Genomic DNA, 16,752 nt, shown 5'->3' on the forward strand with positions numbered 1-16,752 from the left:
TAAGGTCTGAGTGGTCAGGACAGGACTAGACAGGACAAGGTCTGACCTGCCCTCAAGAGGCAGCTACAGATAGCCGGGCCTTGGGACCATCTTGCCCCCAGCTCGGAGCCCTCAAAGGCAGAGGGTGAGGCCTCCCTGGGCAGGCACAGACCTGTGAGACATCAGCAGTTTCCGGATGGCAGGCGGGGGCAGTGGAGCAGGCAGCAGTGTGGCCCTGGAGAGGCCCCTGAAGCACACCGAGCCTCCGTTTCCACAATGGCCCTGTGGGCAGGGCCTGGCTGGACCCTGGGTGGACCAGGGCTGTAGAGGCATCAGGCATCCACTCTTCTGTTACAGGAGGAAGAGGATGGGAGGACTGAGCCCAGGCGCCTGGACCAGGCTGCTGCTGGCGGCCCTGCTGAGCGTCAGCCTCCCGGGCCACATGGGTGAGTGTGACAGGGGCCTGTTTTCAGGGCATGGCCCTCACACACGGGCGGGGTGGGGGGCCTTTGAGCCAAGACACTCACTCTGCCAGCCAACATGTCACCACGGCGCTCAGGGGCTGGGGAGGCCTGAGAGGTGAGGGAGAGGGGTGTTCTCCTCATCCTAAGCTGAGACAGACACCCTCAGGGGACCCTCAGAGCCATCCCCGAGGTCTAGCAGGTGGAGTTGAAACCCAATAGGATCTGGAGGGTGGGGAGCCTCTGAGCCCTGCTCTCTGCAAGTCTCCACTTAACTGCTGTGCACCAGCCCGGACCCCTGAAGGTTCCTCGCTTGAGGTCGTACTGAGAGCGGGAGCTAGATGTCAAAGGGAGTGTTCACACCACGGACATGGGCAAATAGCCACCCCACAGGGCCCTTACTCGGGATCCTGCTGATTTTAAAATGTAGAATGTGTTGTATTTGTTGCGGTGGTTGGGATTAGACACTGCTGAGCGCACTCCAACTCAATGGTTTCTGCCCAATTCAGCGACGCCGGTTACGTCCTCATCCTCTTTTCTGAGTCGTTCTCCCCCCACTAACATGAACTCGCTGCTCCCCGAGGCTCCCATCGAACCTTCCGAGCTGCTGTTTGAGCCCACGGAGATAGGTCTTAGCAATCCTGCCTAACCGCTGACCAAGCCGACCTTGGCTGGAGCCTGGGAGAGCCCTCACTGACTGCGCATAGTAGGTCCCAAGGGACAGAGCTGGCAGGAGTCTCAAGAACAGTCGAGGGACACGCTGGGATTTCCTCCCGTTCATTTACGGAGGCCCCACGGAGTACAAGGCCTTGCGTTTGCCCACAAGGTGCTTGCAGCTCATGGGGAGGGACCCCACGTGGGTCAGAGTGGAAGGGGGCTGGGGCTGGGGGCAGGGGAGGGCCGGGATTCCATGGCTGAGTTGGCATTTCTTCTGAGCCACCTGTGGGTAGACCCAAGCCACCAGCTTTTCAGTTAGCAGCCAAATGAGTGAAACACTTAGACCACCCAGGGATGGGCCACACAGTGACAGATAAGACGGGCAGGCATTGGAGGGTCACGTAACAGAGGAGGCCCGTGGCTCTTCTGCTAAGAGATGGGCTGTGATGGATGGCAGGGAGCCTGTGAAGAACCGGGACCAGGCAGGGTGGGCTCATCCCAGGCCTCTGGAACGGTGGCAGGGTCCCAGGTGTCAGTAGGCCCCCATTTTCCCTCTGGACTTGAGCAGAAAGTCGCAGGTGTGAGTCCTGCCTCTGCACCTTCCCTGAGCGCCGATGTCCGAGTCCCTCGAGTGGGGTGCCCATGGAAAGGGCGAGGCTGTTCCCGAGGTCCCTGTCCTCTGACCTCTCGCCCCACCCCGCCCCCCCGCCAGCGAACCGCTGCAAGAAGGCGCCGGTGAAGAGCTGCACAGGGTGCATCCGGGTGGACAAGGACTGCGCCTACTGCACCGACGAGGTTGGGCCCCCCTGCCGCCCCACCCCTGCCCTGGCCCAGGCCGCACTTGCCCCACCCTCAGACCAGCCTCAGGCCACTTGGGTGTGGGAGAACAGGCAAGGGTCAGAACACTGCATGGGAAACAAGACCCAGGGGTGAGGACAGCCAGGGGATGGACACTGACCCCGTCCTCTGCCGGCCAGATGTTCAAGGAGCAGCGCTGCAACACGCAGGCGGAGCTGCTGGCCGCCGGCTGCCGGCAGGAGAGCATTGTGGTCATGGAGAGCAGCTTCGAGATCACAGAGGTGCCCTGCGCGGGGCTAGGGGTGGGGGTCGGGGCTCTCCCCCCCCGCCCGAGGGTCTGCTGTGCCCCTTGGCTGGACCAAGAGGCTCCCCCTAAGACCGGCTGTTACCCTCCCTGGGATGCAGGAGACCCACATCGACACGACACTGAGGCGCAGCCAGGTGTCCCCCCAGGGGTTGCGGGTGCGGCTGCGGCCCGGCGAGGAGCGCCACTTCCAGCTGGAGGTCTTTGAGCCCTGGGAGAGCCCCGTGGACCTGTACATCCTGATGGACTTCTCCAACTCCATGTCTGATGATCTGGCCAACCTCAAGCAGATGGGGCAGAACCTGGGTAAGCTGCCGGCACAGAGGACATGGGGTGGGTGTGGGGCGCTGGGAGGAGAGGTGGCCTCACCCAGAGAACTGCCTGGGTGGCCAGCCCTCAGCACAGCTGTCCCCACCCCACAAGCAGAGACAGGATATCTGAGAGCCCCCTCCCCTCCCCGAGAGAACACCCTCCCACATCTTCAAGGCAGGGTTCCAACCACACCTGCCTGCTCACTGCAGACACCTACTGGGAAAGGCCCAGGGGGGACATCAGAGACAGCTGCCCGGACAAGGAGGGAGGATCGATCCTCCGTGAGATCTTAGCTCGGTCAACAGAGCTGGCGTTAGCTACCCAGCCCGGCAACTTACCAGCTGCTTGGCTCAAGGCCCCCGAGCCCCACTTCCCTCACCTGTACTTAAGAACAAGGGCTTGTGGGAGCATGAACTGCGGTTCCGACTTCGAGTCTTGGCAGTAGGTAGCTCTCCCCCATGTCCTCCTTCCCAGCTGCCCCAGAGCCCTTGTCTGTTTCTCGGGGTGGTGGGGTAGGTGGTGAGTACTGGAGCTCTGTCTCCCTGGGGGGGCATAAGCAGTTAAACACTAAGCAACCCATCACAAGGTCAGTGGTTCGAGTCCACCCAGAAGTGCCCTGGAAGAAAGGCCTGGAAATCTGTTGGCCCCAAACCCACCTCCAGGAACCCTGCAGGGCCCGGTTCAACTCTGACCCACGTGGGGTCGCCGTGTGTCAGAGTGGACTCCTTGGCCGTTGTTGGCGGCTGCTGAGTCAGCTGTCCCCTCTTTCCTATGACGTCCAGCTGAAGTCCTGAGCCGCCTCACCAGTGACTACACCATTGGGTTTGGGAAGTTTGTGGACAAAGTCAGCGTCCCCCAGACGGACATGCGGCCTGAGAAGTGAGTGACCCTGTGGGCCCCAGGGGGACAGGGGTCTTGGCCAACCTGATCACAACGCCCTGGAAATTCTTATGGATGAAATGAGACAAGGGGGTGCTAGCCAGAGAGCGAGGGCACCAGGCAGGCCCTGGGGTCCACGGGGCCTGGCAATCTACCTCCCCACAGTCGGCAGAGCCTGGGAACCCCGCAGAACCCAGGTCACCTTTTGGGGGATCTTCTCCCCACTGACACGCTCCCTCTCCCTTCCCACCCCTCTCTGCCAGGCTCAAGGAGCCCTGGCCCCACAGTGAGGCCCCCTTCTCCTTCAAGAACGTCATCAGTCTGACAGAGGACGTGGAGGAGTTCCGGAGTAAACTGCAAGGAGAGCGCATCTCAGGCAACCTGGATGCCCCGGAAGGGGGCTTTGATGCCATCCTGCAGACAGCCGTGTGCACGGTGAGCACCGGGCGCCGCCAGCCAGGCTGCGCCCAGCTCCTCCCCTGCCAGGGGCCCACGACCCTCAGGCCCCAAGACAAACTCAGAGCCTCGTGGCGGTCCTACGTGACCATCCCAGGGTAGATATGCCAGGAAAACTCAGAGCCTTGTGGCGGTCCTACATGGCCATCCCAGGGTAGATATGCCAGTATGCCAGGAGCCAAGGGCCGCAGTCTGAGAAGTCACACGAGCCAGCGAGGCGGACCTGGGCTTGGTGCTCCTGAATCGTCTGTGCCCTGAGAGCAGGCTGCCAGGTAGGCCCCTCCTGATGCCCGTCTCTCAGGGCCCACGAGTGGCCCCGTCACCAACTGTGCTGGCCAGTCGAAGAAAGAGGACACTTCTTTACCTGTCCATTCTTTTCTTTATTTGAAAAGAACGCAGCCTGGGAAATTGCAGGCACATTAGAAAACCAGGAGCAGAAGTTGGTCACTCGGCCACTGGTCGACCTACTAGCCGATTGTCCTCCCTCCCTCCCTCCCTCACCCTGACGTAGTTGGAACTTGGGGCCCGGAGGCTTCCTTCTTCCCCACCAAGCGCAAGCATAGGCATCTTTGCCCTTACAAGCCAGTCTTCAAAGTCCACCGTCTTTCTAACCGATCGCTATGCACATACGGAAGGCCTCACTTAGCGACCGCCTCGCTCTCTGACGTGGGCGGCACGAGTTGGCAAAATCAGTCTGTATGTCCAGCAGTAACACACAGCTGTGGGGATTATGAGTCCACTGGGCTGGACTGTAATTCTCAGCGGTTGGGTAGGTTGCGCCACGAGGTCATTTGGCAATTTTGGAATGGCATCATTTGGCAGTTATGGTCTGATGCAGTCGTCTTCCATCCTGCGACCTGATCTGAAGGCCGGTCGTTGGAGCCTGAGGGGCAGGTGGCACTGCTGCGTCTGTTTTGATCAGCTCTTTGTCACGGACCGCTGTTTTGTGAACATTGTACCTGAAACCGTTTCCACTGGGGCTGAGAGCTGAAGTGGGCACTGGATGAGCCTGTTTCAGGCCTCCCGTGGGGCCCTCTGGGACCCACAGAGCCTGCTCCCCCACAGTAGTTTCTCCATCATCACCCTTCACCAACATCGTCCTTTAGGAGGGTGACATGGTGTGACCCCGATGGCCTGGCCACACCCCCTGCCAGAGTCTACATCCACTGCCCTACGGGACACTGGGGTGACTGGTCTCAGTGTCCCTCCTGCCTCTCCCTAGAGGGACATCGGTTGGCGCCCAGACAGCACCCACCTGCTGGTGTTCTCCACCGAGTCTGCCTTCCACTACGAGGCCGACGGCGCCAACGTGCTGGCGGGCATCATGAGACGCAATGATGAGGAGTGCCACCTGGATGACTCGGGCACCTACACCCAGTACAGGACGCAGGACTACCCGTCGGTGCCCACCCTGGTGCGCCTGCTTGCCAAGCACAACATCATCCCCATCTTCGCTGTCACCAACTACTCCTACAGCTACTACGAGGTGGGGGCCTGGCCCGGGGGGGCAGGGGCAGATCCTGCTCAGACACCCTTTCTTCACCCACCACCTCCCTAATTCTCTCTGCTACCATCACAGAAACACCACAAGGGTGGGGGGGGGGGCGCTTTAACAAACACATGGATCTTCTTGCAGTTAGGAGCCAAGTCCAAATCCAGGATGCCGGCTGCTCTCAAGGGGCCTTCCCTGTGTGTCCACTCTGGAAGGAGGTCCTGCTCCTCCCCTCCTTGTCCATCTCCACGTGTCCATCTCCTTCTCAGCCCCTCCCTCCTGTCTCTTTTAACATATCAGAAGTGATTGACATCCCGAAACTTCTACTTCTGGGCCTGCATCAACCTCACACACTGCTCCCACATGGGGTTCCCTGTACACAGATGAGGAGCCCTGGTGGCTGCTCACTGCAAGGTCAGCCCCTCAAAACCGCCAGTCGCTCTGAGGGAGAAGGACGGGCTTCCTGCTCCCATAAAGAGACCCGGTCTCAGAAACCCACAGGGGCAGTTCTGCCCCATCCTGTAGGGTCGCTACGGGTCCACCTCAGCTCCATGACAGTGAGCTTTTTGGAGTAGTATTTAGGCTTTATCACATTAAGTCCTAACACTTCCCAAAGCTCTTGGGGACCCCCAGAGCGGGCCCTGGCGGAAGGGCAGGGCATGTGTCCGAGCCCCAGCCTAACTCCCAAGCAAGTGGGGGCGGAGAGGGCAGGCTGTGAAACACACCAGATGGGTCCCCGTCTTTGGCTTCCCCACCTGCAAGGTGTGGGGGCACAGACGGCCCACCGAGGTGCTGCCTGGAAGGCTGAGCAGGGCCTGGCCTTCCTCCCACAGAAGCTACACTCCTACTTCCCGGTCTCCTCCCTCGGGGTGCTGCAGGAAGACTCGTCCAACATCGTGGAGCTGCTGCAAGAGGCCTTCGAAGTGAGGGCCGGGCTGGCGGGCGGAGACCCTCCAGGGCAGGGCCAGAGAGGAGGAGGAGGCGTGGGCTGGCGGGGAGGGGCCCTCAGGGCTGGGTCAAGGTTGAGAAAGGGGTACTGGACCATGCCAGGGATGAAGGGTCTCAGGCAGCCCCCAGGGGGGTGGGCAGAGGAGCCTCATTGGGCCTGGCCCCCAGCTCCCATCTCTGCCCACATGACCCCAGCCTCCCCCTAATCCTCCATAAAGGTGGACGGGAAGGGCAGACAGGCCAGGCCACCCCCAAGGCCACCGACACTCTGCTGTCCTTTAGCGCATCCGCTCCAACCTGGACATCCGGGCCCTGGACAGCCTTCGCGGCCTGCGGACCGAGATCACCTCCAAGATGTTCCAGAAAACAGAGACGGGCTCCTTCCACATCCGCCGCGGGGAAGTGGTAGGCTTCCTTGGGCTGGCGGGCAGCACAGGGCGGCGCGGGACACAGGCTGCCCAGAGCACTGTCAAAAGTGGTCTCTGGCATCAGACGGGGGACCAGAGTCCTCCCCAACCTGCCCCGAGCTGGCAGCTTCCTTGGTTTATCTTTAGCCTCACAGCCCAGTGGGGCGATCAGAGGCCCGGCCCCAGAGGTGGCTGAGAGGAGTGAATGAGGTCTCATAACAGGGACAAAGGAAGCAACTGCCAGTGTCCTGGTCACTGCGACTGCTACCATCAGTGGCTGTGCCAGGTGGCAGCATGGAGCTGAGTGGTCACTTCTCCAGAACCCACCTCCCCTGACAGCGGCCTCCCTGCAGGGCACGTACGACGTGCAGCTGCGGGCCATCGAGGAGGTGGACGGGACGCACGTGTGCCAGCTGCCCGAGGAGGAACAGAGGGGGCACATCCACCTGAAGCCTTCCTTCTCCGATGGCCTCCGGATGGACGTGGGCATCATCTGTGACGTGTGCGCCTGCGAGCTGGTACTGAGCCACCTTGCAGGCTGCTGGACGGGCGAGTGGGCCACCTGGCCCCTGGGTGTTCCCTTGCTCCTGCCCCATGCCCTACCCCACCAGACACCTCCCCGTGGTCTCGTTCCAGCAAAAGGAGGCAAGGTCCGCTCTGTGCAGCTTCAACGGGGACTTCACGTGCGGGCAGTGCATGTGCTATGAGGGCTGGTGAGTGTGGGGCGGGGGCCTCCCCTGACTCTCCGGGGCCGAATGGGAAAGGGACGCCACTGGCCGGCCCGTGCGTGGGTGCAATAACTAGTAAAGACACAAAATGGACACAGGTGGCTGATCGCGGGTGGAGACACAGGCCGGAGCCAGCCCTCGGCTGCCTTTTATGTGCATTCTGAGCCTCAGCCCATCCGGCTTACTTCCCCAGAAATAGGGTCACGTGATGGTCAGGGCTTCTGGGGAGCCCTGGTGGTCCCCCAGTTAAGCGCCGGGCTGCTGATGCAAAGTTCGTTAGCCCAAACCCACCGAGCAGCTCTGGGAGAAAGACCTGGCCCTCCATTCCCGTCCAGGCCACAGCCGGGACGCCCCCGGGCAGCAGTTGCCCTCTGTCCTGTGGGGTCCCGCCGTGAGGCAGAGGCAGCTCACTGGACGACACGCAGCAATGAAGACTGTGAACGCCCTGAGACATGAGCAAATTGCTGTGTCTCACGTTGGGGGGCGGGCGCAGGCATAGCAGGGCACTGAGGGGTGCGTCTCAGCCTGGCCCTGCCATCGGCCCAGCCTGCACCCACAGCTGCCCTCTCCAAGCCTCGGTTTCCACGTCTGGGAAATGGGAGGCCTGAGTGGCAAGTGACAGCTCCCTGGCTCCCCCCCAGGAGCGGCAAGGCCTGTAACTGCTCCACGGGGTCCCTGAGCGACACGCAGCCCTGCGTGCGGGAGGGCGAGGACAAGCCCTGCTCCGGCCGAGGCGAGTGCCAGTGCGGGCGCTGCGTGTGCTATGGCGAGGGCCGCTACGTGGGCCACTTCTGCGAGTACGACAACTCCCAGTGCCCCCGGACCTCCGGCTTCCTGTGCAACGGTGAGCGCCGGCTCCCCACGCCGCCCCCGGCCTGCGCCTCACTTTTCTCATCCACAAGCCTGAGGTCCCAGGCCCTGCCCGCTCCCCGGCACCTCTTATCCATGCCCACCCCACCCCTCCCTTGTCAGGGAGACCCCACTCAGCTCAGGCCCCACTCAGTGGTTGGCAGGTGAAGTGCATGGTGGTCTGTGATCCGGAAGATGCTGCTGTACAAGGGACACTTGCTCTGTGTCCCCACGGGGTGCTGGCGGTGGGCACATCGTAGGCCCAAGGGCTCTGGAGTTGGGCAGGGGGCACGGGACCGCTGTCCGCTGCCAAACGGATGGATGGGCGGTTGAATGGGAGGAGAGTGAGAATGGGTTCATCAAATGCTCTAGTGAACATTGGCTCATGAATATTTATTAAGCTCCTACTGTCTGCTAGGCATTGGGGTGGGGAGGGGGCAGGTCACCCTCTCCCTCCATCCCGGCTGTTCCCCTCCATTCTGCGGGCCCAGGGGTGCTCAGAGAAAGGTTAAGAAGAAGGCAAGCTGTTGGGGCAGGCGGAGGTAGGTGGGGAGGAGGAGGCAGGGCCAGGGTGGGAGGGGCTGGCTCTCAGTCAGTTCTAGGCTGGCCCGACATTTCTCACGAGGCCAGGCCAGAGACTCAATCTCTGTAGCTTTGGAAGCCACCCAGCCTCTGTCACCGCTACTCAACTCTGCAGCCATAAGCTGTGCACATGAAGAGGGGCTGGGGGCTTAGCTAGCTTAGTTCCAAGTTTAGAAACCAGTGAGAAAGTGGATTGACTCACAGGTGGTGAGCTGGCCTTCACCTGAGGTTGGGTCTGGTTGGTGGGTCCGCTCTAGCTACCGAGAGCCGTGTGACAGAGCGGTGCAGAGCAGAGCGGCCCAGCAGACAGTGGGCTTTCTCCCTCAGGGAGTGCTTAAAGGCTGCACCACCAGGGCTCCTTGGGGCAAAAGGGAGTCACTGGGGATTTTTATTTCATTTTCCAACTATTTTGGCAATTAACCTTGCGTCCAGCCACTTTGCCGAGCTGGTTCCTGGAACCTCGTCCTTTGTCTGTGGATTCCTCTGGGATCAGGGCAGGACCGGAAGCAGCCTACTTACTTTTATTGTTGCATTGCACTGGCAGGGCCCCCCTAAACCAGCAGTTCCCAACCTTCCTCACGCCGCGACCCTCTCATACAGTTCCTCATGTGGTGGTGACCCCCCAACCACACATTTATTTTCGTTGCTACTTCATCACTGTCATTTTGCAGCTGTGATGAGTCGGGCGACCCCTGTGAAAGGGTCGTTGGACCCCAAAGGGGTCGCAACCCACAGATTAAGAACCCCCGCTGCCCTAGCTATGGTTACACAGGAGGGCCCCACAATGGGATTCTCTGGGGCGGGGGCGGGGAGGACAGGTACTCTGGTGCAGGGTGGAGGCAGAAGGTGGGCTGGAGGAGGAGATTCCAGGAGACAGGGAGAAAGGATGCCCTCGCTCCAGGGCTCAGCTCCCACAGGGCCTCCCTGGCAGGTGGGCAGCCTGGCGCTGCAGGCACACTTACGGTTCTCCTCTCCCTCTCCCCCCGCCTCTGCAGACCGTGGGCACTGCACCATGGGCCAGTGTGTGTGTGAGCCCGGCTGGACGGGCCCGAGCTGTGACTGCCCGCTCAGCAATGCCACCTGCATTGACAGCAATGGGGTAGGCCGGCCTGGGCACTGGGCAGGCAAGCAGGGCGCTCGCTCAGAGGGTGCCTGGTGGAGAGAGGGGAGGGGAGCCAGGAGGGAGGGATCGGCTAGCTCACTGGTACACTGGCCTCCCTTACCCCCTCCTCCTGCTGGGCCAGGGCATCTGTAACGGACGAGGCCACTGCGAGTGTGGACGCTGCCATTGTAACCAGCAGTCCCTCTACACGGACACCACCTGTGAGATCAACTTCTCGGCGGTGAGGCTGGGACTGCCATGCAGTGTGGGCTTGGGCATGGCAGCCCGGGTCCAGGGGCACAGGGGCAGGACGGAAGGGCTGAACCCTGAACCTGGGGCCTCCAGCTCAGCGCCCGTCTACCCGTTCCCCTCCCTTGCCCCCAGATCCGCCTGGGCCTCTGTGAAGACCTGCGGTCCTGCGTGCAGTGCCAGGCCTGGGGCACCGGGGAGAAGAAGGGCCGTTCCTGCGAGCAGTGCAGCTTCAAGGTCAAGATGGTGGACGAGCTGAAGGATGGTGAGTGGCAGGCGGGGGGCCGGGGGCAGGGGGCAGGCAGGCTCACGGTGGGTGTCCAGGCAGGACGCTGCTGGCGCGGGCAGGTGGGAGCGCGTGTGCCAAGCAGGACCCACAGTCAGGGTGGGACCCCAGCCTCCCCTCATTTGGGCGATCACCCACCACCACAACGCCAAGCCGTGGGGCCAGCCAGGGTGGGGGAACAGCAGGCAGCTGTATGGCTGGGGATGCACCTGGGTGCAAATCCCAAGCCCCTAGCCGGCGCCAGGGCAGCCCCCTTCGTACCCATCCCTCCTGGGGAGTGGGGGTACAGTGCCTCTGCTGGGGGACCCCTCCGCGGGCCTTGAGGCTGAAGGGGAGGCCTGGTACCCCCTGATGCCTGTGGTGCCGCGGGGGGTGGCGGGTGGGCTAGGTACCGTGGGGCACTGTCCGACTGTCCGGCTGTCCGTGGGCAGCGGAGGAGGTGGTGGAGCACTGCTCCTTCCGGGACGAGGATGATGACTGCAACTACAGCTACACCGTGGAGGGCGACGGCGCCCCGGGTCCCAACAGCACCGTCCTGGTGCACAGGAAGAAGGGTGAGCCGGCAGGCTGCGTGGGCATGGAGGTGGGCCCCCATCAGACCCAGTGGGTGGGCACAGCCCCCTTCCTCCTTTGCCCCCTTCCTCCACAGACTGCCCCCCCGGAGCCTTCTGGTGGCTCATCCCCCTGCTCATCTTCCTGCTGCTGCTTCTGGCCCTGCTTCTGCTGCTCTGCTGGAAGTACTGTGCCTGCTGCAAGGTGAGGCCCCTGGGGACACCCCCCACGGCGCCCCCAAGGGTCCACCCTCCCAGGCTCCCACCTCAGGGTCTCACCCCCCCCACCCCAGGATCCCAACCCCAATTCACAACCTCCAAGGTCCTACCCCACAGGATCCCACTCCAGGGTCCCCACTCCCCAGAGTCCCACCCCATAGGGTCCCCACACCTTTCTAGGCCCCCACCGACTAGCAGAGCTCGGGGAAGGCACCCTGGGCCCTCCGGACCCCTGGCCCAGGTGCAGAGAGGTGGCAGCCGAACCCAGCAGCCTGTCCCACCCTCACCTCTCCCTTCTCTTAGGCTTGCCTGGCCCTCCTCCCCTGCTGCAGCCAAGGTACAGGCCTGCACCTGCCAGGGAGGGGGGAGGCCAAGGGGGCTGAGTCTGGAAGGGCGATGGCTCGACGGGCTGTGGCGGGTGGGACTCAGCTCCCCCCCACCCCCCCGGCTGAGCACCCTGCCCTGCAGGACGCATGGTGGGCTTCAAGGAGGACCACTACATGCTGCGGGAGAACCTGATGGCCTCAGACCACCTGGACACGCCTCTGCTGCGCAGCGGCGCCCTGAAGGGCCGGGACACCGTGCGCTGGAAGATCACCAACAACGTGCAGCGGCCCGCCTTCACCTCCCGCTCGGCCAGCTCCAACCCCGCTGAGCTGGGTGAGGCCCCGCTGGCCCTGCGGGGAACCGGGGTGCTGGGCCCCCTCACAGTTGCCCCGGGCCTGGGGCCATGCCCTTCCTGTTTCCCCGGCCACCTGCAGTCCCTTCCTGCTGGCTAGTGGCCCCGCAGTCCTGGTGTGGCTCCCAGAAGGGGCTCCATGGTGCTGGCTGGGTGGGGAGCTGACGACACCCCCTCCCGCCTGTCCCCAGTGCCCTATGGGCTGTCCCTGCGCCTTGCCCGCCTCTGCACCGAGAACCTGCTGAAGCCGGACACTCGTGAGTGTGGCCAGCTGCGCCAGGAGGTGGAGGACAATGTAAGGGCCCAGGAGGGGGTACAGGGGACACGGGGGGCAGGCAAGGACACAGGCTCCCCAGGGCACGCGGGGGCAGGACGCAGGCAGGGACACAGAAGAACTGTCTCTGGCTTCCACTTGGGTATGAGGGGTCTCCTTGGCCAGGGGTCCATGTGGGACCTGTCCCTGTGACTATTCCCGGTGGTGGGGACAGGTCGCAGGGCCTAGGTGTCTTGAAACACCCCCTCTGGGACCTCCAGGCCTCCTGAGCGGTCTACTTGACTTGGGAGCTGCTGAGTAGGCCGCTTGCCAGTTCATGAGGGTCCAGGGGGGTGGGGGTGACTGTGGAGCCTCCTGGCCCCATGGCTGCAGACTCAAGCCTTCCCCTACCCTGCAGCTCAACGAGGTGTACAGGCAGGTCACAGGTGCCCACAAGGTCCAGCACACGACATTCCGGTGAGTCCAGAGCAGGAGGGGCAGCCAGGCCCAGGGCGAGGTGGGGGTTGCCCAGGCATACAGCTCCTGGCTGTTTAAGCCCCAGGCAGAGCCTGCCTCTGCCCCAGCCTGCCCAGCCCTCCTGTGGGCACTGTCTGATGCCATGTCCCTTGCTTGTGCCCAACAGACAGCAGCCCAACGCCGGGAAAAAGTGAGTGGAAGACACCTGGGGGCCAGGCAGCACCCCTGGCCGCCCCCACCCCCATCCCCATCCTCACCTGCATCCTCTGCTCGGAGCCAGCCCAGTGTGCCCCCTGCCCCAACAGTTCGCCCCAGCCTCCTGCCATCTGTCTCCAGCCCAGCGCCGCCCACAGGAAGCAGGAGTGGGGGTGCCTGAGTTGGTTTTGCCCTCCATTCCTTTAGGTCTCTGCTCCTTCCACACACAGGAGGAGCCGTGTCCCAGACCCAGAGCCCCAGACACAGCCCCTCCCCCAGGGTACCAGGCTTAGCCCGGGCCCCACCCATCCTTCCTCCAGACCTGGAGAGCCTGGTCCCGGAGGCGCCTCTGGCTGGGTACCAGACAGGTCATCATGAGGCAGCCCAGGTCGATGCCTCTTTCCCAGTGCGCACTCAGCTCCAGGCCCTTCCAGGAAGGAAAGAGGGGAGGGGACTTCGGTGCCGAGAGGACACAGAGTGGAATTCTAAGAGGAGCCATCAGAAGTGCATGGGGGACCCCGTTGTATGTCCATCCCATCTGTCCACGATCTCTGAAAACCTGTCTCGGCAGAAGGCAGCTCTCTGAGCACATTACTCTCAGTGCTAACCAGTGAGGCCAGCAATGTCGGCAGGTGCTGTACCAGGCATCTGTCCAAGGGCTTCCTGGGTGCTGTCTCACCCAGCCCTTTCCGCTGCTTCCCCTCAGCCCAGAGAGGTCGGACAGCTTGCCCCCGCTTCTCTCTCAAATTCATCCATTCGACTCAGCAACCTTCTGTGGATCCACGAGACTAGATCTTTTGGGGAGTAGAGAGCCTCATCTTGCTCCCAAGGAACAGCTGGTGGTTTCAAACTGCTGACCTCACGGCTAACAGCCCAATGAGCACCCACTGCACCCCTGGGGCTCCTCACAGGTCTCTAGCTATCAGAAAGTGGAGCCAGGATTTGCACCCAGGCAACCCCCCTGCACAACCTTGCCCCCCTGGCCCGCTCCGAGCCCCCCCCTCCTCTGATCACCAGCCTTCTCGGTGAATAAGAGGGGCTCCCAATCGACTTTAGGTCGAGGGTGGTGGGTCTGATGAGCCCGGGCTTTTGCTGGCCTGCTTCTGGTCTCCTGGTTGAGGAGAGAGGCCAGGCTGATGCCCTCCAACCTAACTCTCCACTCCAGGCAGGACCACACGATTGTGGACACGGTGCTGATGGCGCCCCGCTCCGCCAAGGCAGCCCTGCTGAACCTGACGGAGCGGCAGGTGGAACAGGGGACCTTCCATGAGCTGAAGGTGGCCCCTGGGTACTACACCCTGACTGCAGACCAGGGTAGGCAGCAAGTCCTCGGCCACACCCCCACGACCCGCCCTAGTGTGGGCCCCGGGCCCCCATCTGACTGCCCCGCGCCCGTCCCGATCCCCTCCAGATGCCCGGGGCATGGTGGAATTCCAGGAGGGCGTGGAGCTGGTGGACGTCCGAGTGCCCCTCTTCATCCGACCCGAGGATGACGACGAGAAGCAGCTGGTGGTCGAGGCCATTGACGTGCCCACAGGCATAGCCACCATCGGCCGCCGACTGGTCAACATCACCATCATCAAGGAGCAAGGTCCGGTGCGCGGGCAGTGGGGGCAGGAGGGTGGCTGTGGGGCCCGTGCCCAGTGACACCACGTGTGGAAAGAGGAGACCCAGGCTCCCCAGGGTCCGCCAGGGCTGATTTCTCAGAGGGTCTTCAAGGTCTTTCTTTTAAGACCCCCTCAGGGTGGACTCAACATGTCTAACCTTAGTTAGCAGGCAACCACATTACCTGTGGGCACCCCCTGGGGTCTGCTGAGGCACCCGGCAATGTGACCTGGGGCAAGTCACCTAACCCCTGTGAGCCTTGGTTTTCCCATCTGCAAAAGGGGGAGTCAGCGGCTGTGACGCTCTTTGCGAAACCCCCTTGTTGGGAGATAAACATTCAGGAAGCAGGGGCGCCTATTGGAATCCCCTCCTTTCTCTCTGCCTGGTGGCCTCTCTGAATACCAGGGGGAGAGGAGGGGGGGCTGTCAAGCAGCCCCCTAGGATGCTGAGAATACAGGACAGGAAGGGGAATGGGCTTCACTTTGTCCAAGTGCCTCTGGGGTAATGAGGAATTGGAGGCTTGAGTTGGGGGTGCAGGGAGGTGGGGGGGGCAGGTATTGCTCCAGTGACCTGACTTGTCTTCCCCCACATTGAGAGTCTCTGGCATGCCCACCTGTCCCCCAGGACCCACAGATCTTGTCCTGCTCAGCCTTGACTTTTTAATTTATCTATTTTTTTTTTTGCTTTTTCGTGTGTTAGGTGAAGGTTTAGAAAGCAGCTCATAGGAGTGCTTTCCACAAATTGTACACATTTTCTTTCCGCTCATCCATTTCCGTCCCCTCGAGAGACCAGCCCTGGTCCCCCCTGCGTTTCCTGTCTTGAACTCTGTCCCGGGCCGGTCTTCAGTGGACCATGGCTCCAACGCAGGGGGCCGTTCAGCTCTAGACCTTGAAGGGTGACCAAGGGCTGTCCACAGTCCTGGGGTCCTCTCTCTGACCAGTGAGCCCGATCGCTTTTAGGAGTCTGAGTTCTGTCCCCTTCTTCCCCCACTCTCGCCAGGACGTCCCCATGGGACGCTTTTCAAAGCTGTGGGGAGACAGCCAGACACCACCTATTCTTCTGGCCCCACGGCCCCTGGAGGCTGATGTCTGCCTGGTCCATGAGTCCATTGGACGAATTGTTTCCATGTGGTTTTTAAAGTCTTCATCACCCTCCTTTCCTCCATCCTCCAGGAGCACTGGTTACGTGTTGGGCTGCGATCCTCAAGGTTAGCAGTTCAAAACCACGAGTCGCTCCGAGGGAGAAAGATGGGCTTTTTGCTCCTTCCTCTTTTTCTTCTTCTTTTTTAATTAAAACATCTTTTTGCTGGGGGCTCTTACAGGTCTTAGAACAATCCATCCATCCATTGTATCAAGCACATTTGCACATAGGTTGCCATCGTTAATTTCTAAACATTTACTTTCTATTTGAGCCCTTGGCATCAGCTCCTCTTTTTCCCTCCCTCCCGCCCTCATGACCCCTTGCTAAATTATAAATTACTATTATTCTCATATCTTACACCGACCGCTGTCTCCCTTCCCCCACGGTTTCTGTTGTCCGTCCCCCTTGGGGGGGCGGTGTGGTTAGGTGTCTATCATGACGATCGGTTCCCGCTTCCACCCTGATTTTTACTTCTATAGAGTTACAGTCTCAGTAGCCCAGAGGGGCAAGTCTACCCTGTCCCCGGGTCACTGTGAGTCGGCGTCAACTGGGTGGCAGTGAGGTTTAGAGGCTGTTGATTTCCTTCCTCTGGACAAGGAGGGACTGATGGTGGTGCCCCCCATGGCTGCTCACGGCTTTCAAACCGTTACCACGCATCGAAGCAGGATGGAGAACAGTGGGCCTTCGTCAACCATGTTCTCCATCGTCAGAGGGTGGTAGGGCTGAAGGGGTCGTGCAGGCTCTTGGAGCCGGGGCTGGGCTGGCTACGGAGCGGGGCCAAAAAGCCCTGACCAGCCTGGTTTACTTGCAGCCAGCGGTGTGGTGTCCTTTGAGAAGCCCGAATACTTCGTCAGCCGCAGGGAGAAGGTGGCCCGCATCCCCATTGTCCGGCGAGTGTTGGACGGTGGAAAGTCCCAGGTCTCCTACCGCACGCAGGACAACACAGCTCAGGGCAGCCGGGTAAGGTGCCCACAGGGCTGTGGGCATGTCCTGGGGATGCCCGGGGTGCAGCAGGCTCCGGCAGTGGCCTGAGTTCCTGGGCTGACCTCCTAGTTGTGCCCACTCATCCTGCCACCCGGGGTGAGGTCAGGTCCGGTGCCCATCACTGCCAGGAACTAGGGTCAGAACATCCCATGTCCTCTCC

The 16,752-nt window shown here is 61.9% G+C and overlaps 1 protein-coding gene across 1 annotated transcript in view; it reads left to right on the forward strand.

The window, feature by feature from the left end:
• Window positions 1-345: 345 nt before the first annotated feature.
• ITGB4 (integrin subunit beta 4) overlaps window positions 346-16,752 on the forward strand; it is a 29,234-nt gene continuing 12,827 nt past the window's right edge. The window contains exons 1-25 of the mRNA XM_075559452.1: window positions 346-425; window positions 1,810-1,892; window positions 2,075-2,176; window positions 2,301-2,505; window positions 3,294-3,390; window positions 3,654-3,825; window positions 5,069-5,332; window positions 6,172-6,261; window positions 6,569-6,691; window positions 7,047-7,211; window positions 7,330-7,406; window positions 8,063-8,265; window positions 9,848-9,951; window positions 10,097-10,195; window positions 10,339-10,468; window positions 10,921-11,043; window positions 11,139-11,245; window positions 11,563-11,596; window positions 11,728-11,919; window positions 12,130-12,233; window positions 12,610-12,668; window positions 12,835-12,858; window positions 14,029-14,177; window positions 14,275-14,454; window positions 16,420-16,568. Coding sequence (XP_075415567.1) covers window positions 347-425; window positions 1,810-1,892; window positions 2,075-2,176; window positions 2,301-2,505; window positions 3,294-3,390; window positions 3,654-3,825; window positions 5,069-5,332; window positions 6,172-6,261; window positions 6,569-6,691; window positions 7,047-7,211; window positions 7,330-7,406; window positions 8,063-8,265; window positions 9,848-9,951; window positions 10,097-10,195; window positions 10,339-10,468; window positions 10,921-11,043; window positions 11,139-11,245; window positions 11,563-11,596; window positions 11,728-11,919; window positions 12,130-12,233; window positions 12,610-12,668; window positions 12,835-12,858; window positions 14,029-14,177; window positions 14,275-14,454; window positions 16,420-16,568 — 3,114 coding nt within the window. The 5' untranslated portion in view covers window position 346. The remainder of the gene's footprint in view (window positions 426-1,809; window positions 1,893-2,074; window positions 2,177-2,300; window positions 2,506-3,293; window positions 3,391-3,653; window positions 3,826-5,068; window positions 5,333-6,171; window positions 6,262-6,568; window positions 6,692-7,046; window positions 7,212-7,329; window positions 7,407-8,062; window positions 8,266-9,847; window positions 9,952-10,096; window positions 10,196-10,338; window positions 10,469-10,920; window positions 11,044-11,138; window positions 11,246-11,562; window positions 11,597-11,727; window positions 11,920-12,129; window positions 12,234-12,609; window positions 12,669-12,834; window positions 12,859-14,028; window positions 14,178-14,274; window positions 14,455-16,419; window positions 16,569-16,752) is intronic.

Source organism: Tenrec ecaudatus, chromosome 10 (assembly GCF_050624435.1).
Source record: "Tenrec ecaudatus isolate mTenEca1 chromosome 10, mTenEca1.hap1, whole genome shotgun sequence".
NCBI classification, from domain to species: domain Eukaryota; kingdom Metazoa; phylum Chordata; class Mammalia; order Afrosoricida; family Tenrecidae; genus Tenrec; species Tenrec ecaudatus.